Genomic DNA, 7,975 nt, shown 5'->3' on the forward strand with positions numbered 1-7,975 from the left:
CTGTTTCCCTTATAGGTAGGGGCACTTGACCATTTGCCAATTTCCAGTGTCTCGCATCCAGGTGATTTTAGCTTAATAATTGAGAGAATAGACAGGATTCTGAGCATATTAGATCACTAGGGACAAAGAGTGGGAAGGCATCACTGTCTTTCAGCAGTTTAGCTCCAGATGATGTTTGTAATTCTTTGGATATACTTATGAGTAGTGTTGATCTGAAAGGCAGCAGCAGAATTGAGACACATCCACAGAGAAAGTGGTTACTTCACACTGTATTTATCATGAGGTCAATAAGTTCAAGTTAAGAACCTGCTGATCAAAGAGCACTTATTTGAAACTTTCATGTGTAAAAGCCAATGTAAAAATACCCACTTAGAGTTTCTAAATTTATTTTTAGATATATTAACAGTTGTGATTACTTATAGTCTATTTTCAGATACATTTGTTCCAAAAAACTGTTTGAGGGTCACATTAACGTGATGTAGCTTTTTCTTTTTGAGCAGATCCTTTTTCCCTTTCTCTTTCTCTGCTTTCTGCCTCTCCTGGTATTTGTCCATGGTGAAGATAGTAAACAGCTTAAATTCCTTGTAATTAAGACGCTTTTGTTGGGGGAAAGAAAGAAAAATTATTTCAGGAAGGATTTGATACTTTGTTTCAGATGACAGCAGGATTGTAATCATTTCCCATTTAAAAACTTGGAAACTTGAAGAGGCTCAGTAATTAGGGCATAATTATAGTCTGATTGTAGTCTAGGGGCCGGGAACAGAGAGTCTTTGTGGACTCTAAAGTGACCGTGGATCACTTTCTTACTTCTGCTGCTTTCTTACTTCTAGACTGGTCTAGATGCTTCAGGCTGACACCTGAGGGTCCACCTAGTGTGATCCATCTTTTTCTTTCTTTTTTTTTTTTTAAGATTATTTATTTATTTATTTGACAGAGAGAGATCATAAGTAGGCAGAGAGGCAGGCAGAGAGAGAGGAGGAAGCAGGCTCCCTGCTGAGCAGAGAGCCCGACGGGCTCGATCCCAGGACCTGAGATCATGACCTGAGCCGAAGGCAGCGGCTTAACCCACTGAGCCACCCAGGCACCCCATGATCCATCTTTTTCAACCTTAGCTCCCACTTGCTTCCCCAGCATAGACTTCCTCTTTTTTTTTAATTAAAAAAAATTTTTTTTAAGTAGGCTCTGTACCTAGTGTGAGGCTTGAACTCATAACCCTGAGATTAAGAGTCCTGTGTTCTACCAACTGAGCCAGCCAGGTGCCCCACAGACTTCCTCTTTAAATAGATAGAATTCGGGGTCTTCACCAGAGTTGTTTTCTCTTAGGATTTTGCTCATGTATGTTCCCATCTGTACTTTCCTCCTTTCTACTTGCTTAAATCTATAAACCCTTCCCCCAACATCAGCTCCTGCCATATGTATTTCCTTCTCTAAACTTCTAAACAAAATTTTCTTCACTAAGTTTCTGTAATTATGCATCCATCTATATGATAAAACACTTAGTCCTCTCTCTTCAAAGGCCTATAAATCTCTTCAGTATTTTTCTGATCCCGGTGCCATGACACACTTCAGCAGGTTTTCCCTACCCGTGTCTACAGTAGGGAGTGGGACATTATCTTTGCCTTCGGACAGAGAGGCTGCCAGATCACACTTACACGGTCACCTGTGATGTCAAAGTCATGGTAGAGCTCTCTGAGGTCCTCTTTCTTAATATTGAAGAGAAAGTTGTACATGTGGAAGTTTTCTGCACCAATTCTCAGCGCTCCGTCCAGGTCAAGCAGCTCAAAGACAGGCCGGGAATGGCGGAAAATAAATTGCTCTTCCAAGTGGTTCTGTTGAGAGAAATACATTATACAAGGAACAGTGTTGGTGCTACTTTCCAAACTTGGGTTGCTTTGGACACCTGGGTGGCTCAGTCAGTTAAGCATCTGCCTTCGGCTCAGGTCATGATCCTGGGGTCCTAGGATCCAGTCCTACAGCAGGCTCCTTGCTCTGCAGGGCTCTTGCTTCTCCCTCTGCCTCTGCCTCTCCCCCTGCTTGTGCTTTCTCTCTCTCTCTCTCTCTCTCTCTCTGGATAGATAAAATCTTTTAAAAATTTAAGAATTAATTTTAAAAAGTGAACTTGGACTGTATTTACATCCATTTCCTAAGGGGCTAAAAACAAAAGGCAAAATCCTAGAAGCTCAGGGTTGAAAGCCTTCTATGGTCAATGTTTCAAGTCCTCTTCAGCATCGTTTGAGGGGAACTTAAGCCCCTGTTGTGATCAATTGTGCTAGAATGAACCCTTGTCACTAGAACACATTTCCTTACATTCGGTGAAAATATACTTTTCGGTGGATTTCGGTGACCAATACCATGAAATATCATGGTAAGGTGATAAGATCCTGAACACAAGTTTCCTTTACAAGGGAAGTAGATAAAGACATATTGGGAGTGTGTCTGAGGAAAGGTAGGAACCCAAAGAAGAAGGTTTCTCATCTCCGTCATCCATCCCCTTTAGAAAGTTCTCCGAGAAAACTGATCACTGAGAGTGTGAGGCACTTGGGATGCCTGGTGGCTCTTTAGGAAGGACAAGGAAGGGCATGCGAAGGAGGGAAGCCGTAGGGTGAGGTCTACAGAAAGAGGATGCAGGAGGGCTGAAGATGGGCAGCAGGGCGCATGAGGCTGGGTGTCCTGAAGATTTCTAGGTTATAGACATACCGTTTAGGAGCCACAAGTAGTTCTCTCCCCATTTTTTTCCCTTCCTGTTTTGAGTGAAAGGAATACAACTCTGATGCAATCTTAATTCACTGCTACGTTTTGCAAGATGGCAGCCAAGCTCTGCCGCGTCGGCCCTGGATCCTGACTTGTTACTTGCCTGTTGGGCCAGCAAGATGCAGACCAACATGTAGAACTGGTCAAAACCGATCTCGCCCATAGCGTTCCAGTCCAGCATGTTGAACACGATCATGATCTGTGTCCGGTTCCAGCTAGTCACGTGGTGAAGGAAGTGATAGAACAGCACATCTGTTAAGGCGGGGACGTGAAGAGACCGATTATTCTGAGACTGTTCCAGATGCCGAACAAAAGGGAGCCACGTAAATGGCAGCAATGCCTGAAGCTTGCTGACCCGGAGCAGTCACAATAACACATTCGCTTCGTCACTCTGCCTTCAAGTCCTCAAACCTTACTTGCCCTGGAGCTGTGGGACAAGGCCCCGTGCCCAGATCTGTGGACGATGAGACAGTGGATTGGGCTGTTCTTGAGCCCAGCTCACATGCGTGACCAAGCCCACAGAGGTGTGTCCGTAACTAATAAAAGGTGCAGGGTACTCCTCATACAAGACAGAGCTGAGTTCTCACTGGAGACTTCAGACACCTTGGAGAAGCTGAGTCTCACCTGGGTCTTTCACTTGAGATCATGAAAACGGAGAAATTTAAAAATCACTGCTGTAAATTTTCAGTATTCCTCAGGCCTATGTGAAGCATATGCATTTGGCGATGGGGGAAAGGAGCAATCTTGGAACACCTCAGGTGCTAGGTGCTTTCACTGCCGCCTTTCACTGGACCCTGACACCCCTGCAGGGCAAGTGGTATCACACCCTTTTATACTAAGCATCAGATAGTAACAGGTCTATTTCAGTGCTTCTGTAACTATAAGGGGTGTACCATTCACTTGAGAATCTTGTAAAAATACAGACTCTGATTCATGAAACCTGGTGTTGGACTGAGTGTACATTTCTCACAAGCTCCTCATGATGTTGCTGCTGCTGGCCAGTGGACCCCACGTGGGGTGGCAGACCTGGGACTCAGATGTCTGTCTGACATAGTCTTTCCACAGTGAAGCCATGTCTTTTGCAGATTAATTAATACAGATGTATTCAATCATACAGAGAACAAATACTGTTCTCTGTAAAAACAGGGAAGGTTTTTGCCAGATATTACACTCACTAATCATCTGTCTTGGTGAGTACAACTTAGAAGAAAGCAGCATGGGGACACATTTATAGGCTAGTATGTGGCTTACAGATTGTATATGTAAATCACCCATGGTAACTTTATAGAGATTTTGAAAAGTGTGACTTTGTGTACATGCTATGTCCCCTGGTCTGCTAGTTACAGAACCTATCTCCTGTGTAAAATAGGACTCCAATAAATACATGAAACATCTTTGTAATGCCCCCGGGGTCCTGGGATCAATCCCCACATGAGGCTCCTGGCTCAGAGGGGAGGCTGCCTCTCCCTCTGCCTGCCGCTCCCCTGCTTGTGCTCTCTCTCTCTCCGTCACTCACTCTCTCAAATAAATAAAATCTATTTTAAAATAACAACAACAAAAACATCTATGTAGTTTGGTGTCCCAGCTGAATCTAGCCAAGAGGATAGCGAAGCAGTCATCACAATGTCATGATTTGAGGGGCATCTGATGGTCTCCATGTCCCTTCCTTATGCCCCACTAGGTATGAACATGTGGGAACAACACATTATATACATCCACAGTGACCTTTGTGTAGTTGCTCCTTGAGAAATGTTTCGGTGTGGGACTTAGGAGCTACTTAGCAAAAACTGTTTTTAAAGCAGCAGACTCTGGCACAAGCATTTCCAAAGCCTTAAGTCGCTGCCTCCTTGAAGGCAAAACTTAAGGCTGTGCCTACACTCTCTCACGGCATTATTCAGTCCCCTGGTGAGCAGAGGACAGGAGCATGACTTCACCTCTCGGGCTTTGCATCATCGCAGAGTGATTTAGTTACTAGGGAAACCAGACTTCTCGGCAAACATTCTGGTGAGACTAGGAGTGTAGGCTTTGGAGTCAGGAAGCCCTGGATTTGTCCCAGCTTTTCTGTTTACACCCGGGTGCCTTACAGTTGCCTTATCTAGGTCCGGGCTATTGCAAAGATTTGGTGACATTGGGTGTGAATCGATATGTAAAGAGAAAAACTGAGGCATGAAATTGTGAGAAAACGAAGGTGTCTTTTCATCATTTTGTGAAGATTGCATAAGCTCTTAAAAAATCTTTATGGAGGGGCACCTGGGTGACTCAGTGGGTTAAAAGCCTCTGCCTTCGGTTCAGGTCATGATCTCAGGGCCCTAGGATCGAGCCCCGAATCGGGCTTTCTGCTCCACGGGGAGACTGCTTCCCCCTCTCTCTCTGCCTGCCTCTGCCTACTTGTGATCTCTGTCTGTCAAATAAATAAATAAAATCTTAAAAAAAAAAATCTTTATGGAAGGGGCGCCTGGTGGCACAGTCGATTGAGTGTCCAACTCTTGGTTTTGGCTCCAGATCTCAGAGTCTTGTGATCAAACCCCGTGTCCGGCTCCATGCTCTGCAAGGAGTCAGCTTGAGAGTCTCTCTCTCCCTCTCCCACTGCCTCTCCCCTGCTCCTTTTTGACTTCTTTCTCTCAAATAAATAAATCTTAAAAAAAAAATCTTTATGGAAGAAATACCTTATTCATAAAAGACATTTGTTTCCTTCAGATAACAATAAATGGATAGGATACTTGATTTATATCCAGTCCTTCAAAACAAAACAACCCCAAAAAAGCACAAAGTATTTTAATTGGTTCTCCATTAGTTTGTGCATTCAAAGGTAGGGTCAAGATCATCAACACTTTTTGGTCACAAATAACCAAAAATTAGAAGGGATCCTGCAGATTATTGATTCAAACCTCCCACTTGATAGATGAGAAATCTTTTGGGGGATCTTCAGGATAATGACTGAATGGGGCTCCCCCAGGAATAATTAAAATAATAATTAACAGTAAGTTCTTACCATGTGGTAGACACTGTGCTAGCCATTTTCCACACATTATCTTATTTCATTTTTTTTTTCTAACCATGAGGTGTGCTCTATTATTAGAAGCCTCATTTATGGATGAGGAAAATGACCCTTAAATAGGAGGGTGACACGTTCTCCGAATCACCAAGGGGGAGCAAGTGTCCCCACCAGAGCCTGTGGCCTTCTCCTCCTCACTCAACTGCCCCCGGTCTCCAGTCTCGGTAGGTGATTTCTCTTGCTTCATTTAGAAGATAAAATATATATTATATATTCTGGTCCTGCGAGTTTTCCTGCACATTAGTTAAAAACCAGGTAACAACTCAGAGGAAGCCCTGCAGACACACTGACCATTCAAGGTGTTGTTGCGATGGACATCAAGAAGATGAAAATACTCCAGCAAGGCCTTCACGTTCCTCACGGATAACAGGCAGTACAGCTTGTCCAGATAGAGGTACCACAGAAACGATCCTTGCTTCAGTTTCATCATGGCCTTCATTAGGCTGAAGGTTCTGGCCACCTGGAACAGAAGAGTATTCTGCCTTGGAACTAGAATGTTGGACACAGAAAGATTCTGGGAGCCAAGGCCTCCCTATGATGTAAAGTCATGGAAGCAGAAACTGAAATTGCTTCCTCCCCGTCCTCTGCACTTGCTGTCAGGATTTATTATCTTTTATTTTTCTTTTAAGATTTATTGAGAGAGAGGGAGCATGCAAGAGCAGGGGTGGGGCAGAGGGAGAGAAAGAGTCTCAAGCAGATTTCCCTGCTGAGGGCAGGGCCCAATACGGGGCTGAACCTCAATCAAGAGTCAGACGCTTGGGCGCCTGGGTGGCTCAGTGGGTTAAGCCGCTGCCTTTGGCTCAGGTCATGATCTCAGGGTCCTGGGATCGAGTCCCGCATGGGGCTCTCTGTTCAGCAGAGAGCCTGCTTCCCTCTCTCTCTCTGCCTGCCTCTCCGTCTACTTGTGATCTCTTTCTGTCAAATAAATAAATAAAATCTTAAAAAAAAAAAAAAGAGTCAGACGCTTAACCGACTGAGCCACCTTGTGCTCCATCAGGATTTGCTAAGTCTCTTGTTAACTTCATTATTCCCCTGCGACTAAAATATAACCAGTTCTAAACTGAAATCACAGACCACTTAGAAATGAGTGTGAGAACATCCTCTCCTTGCACATAGAAACCTATGCTTTGTGGCCAAAGGGCTTGTCAGAGGAGTATTTATAGTCTAAATGCATTCGTTAGAAAACCAGAAAAATGGAAAAACATATGAAAAAGAACTAAAACAGCCTTTTAACATAATCACCTACCACTACTATACCTAAAACTCAACATCATGCCTTCATGTCATTAAATATTCACTCAGCGTTCACATTTCCTTGATTGTTTCTTTAAATTTTTAGTTACTTAAGTTAGGAAACCAAACAGATTGAAGCGTTACATTTAGACTGTTTCTTAATATCTTCAGGTTCCTCCTTTCTTTTTCTTGCAATTTATTTGTTGAATAATCCAGATTGTTGTGTAGAGGAAAACATTCTGGTTTTTGCAGATTTTATCTCCAATGTGTTAACACGTCCCTCTGTCTCCTGTATTTTCTATAAGCTTGTAGTTAGAGCTAGTGTGAAAGCTGGTTTTAAGGAAAGACCAATAAAAACATAAACTTTGGGCAAGTGTGATAAGAAGAAAGATTTTTAAAATTGAGAATGAGGAAGAAACAATTATTGATATGGAAGAAATGAAAATACATATAAGAGTATTATACACAAACTCTCTGGGTGCCTGGCTGGCTCAGTCAGCAGAGCACGTGACTCTTGATCTCGAGATTGTGGGTTTGGTCCCACAATGAGTGTAGAGGTTACTGGAAAATAAAATCTTATAAAAAAAAAGGGCTAAATTAGCTCTGTCTGATAAATATACTCTGTGAGCCACAGATCTGAGTTGGATATATTATTTGAAATTTTCTAGTAGCCATTTTAAAAAAAAAGTAAAAAGGGCTACCTGGGTGGTTCAGTCAGTTAAGTGTCAGCCTCTTGATTTTAGCTGAGGTCTTGATCTCAGGGTCGTGAGTTCAAGCTTGGTGTTGGGCTCCATAAAGTGGAGCCTACTTAAAAAAAAAGAAGAAGAAGAAAGAAAGAAAGGAAAGAACTGAAATTATTATAATTTTTTAAGATTTTGGGACGCCTGGGTGGCTCAGTTGGTTGGACGACTGCCTTCGGCTCAGGTCATGATCCCG

At 43.1% G+C, this 7,975-nt stretch overlaps 1 protein-coding gene across 1 annotated transcript; it reads right to left on the bottom strand.

Annotated features, from left to right (window-relative positions):
* Positions 1-369: 369 nt before the first annotated feature.
* LOC111141280 (EF-hand calcium binding domain 9) lies at positions 370-6,245 on the bottom strand. The gene is made up of 4 exons (XM_022493729.1): positions 6,098-6,245; positions 2,855-3,003; positions 1,653-1,829; positions 370-596 (listed from the first exon to the last, which is right to left on the bottom strand). Exons 1-4 carry the CDS (start codon positions 6,243-6,245, stop codon positions 417-419), a joined length of 654 nt encoding a protein of 217 aa, XP_022349437.1. The 3' UTR covers positions 370-416.
* Positions 6,246-7,975: the final 1,730 nt, after the last annotated feature.

Source organism: Enhydra lutris, unplaced genomic scaffold, assembly GCF_002288905.1.
Source record: "Enhydra lutris kenyoni isolate GAN:26980312 unplaced genomic scaffold, ASM228890v2 scaffoldscaffold5, whole genome shotgun sequence".
Taxonomy (NCBI): domain Eukaryota; kingdom Metazoa; phylum Chordata; class Mammalia; order Carnivora; family Mustelidae; genus Enhydra; species Enhydra lutris.

Bases quoted from the DNA above. Each gene is read 5' to 3' on its own strand.
- LOC111141280 (XM_022493729.1), bottom strand. From the start codon at position 6,245: ATGAAGGCCATGATGAAACTGAAGCAAGGATCGTTTCTGTGGTACCTC. The intron at 1,830-2,854 runs GCAAGTAACAAG...TTCTCTCAACAG, and splicing joins GCATCTTGCTGGCCCAACAG to AACCACTTGGAAGAGCAATT. The intron at 597-1,652 runs GTAAGTGTGATC...CCCCAACAAAAG, and splicing joins TTGACATCACAGGTGACCGT to CGTCTTAATTACAAGGAATT.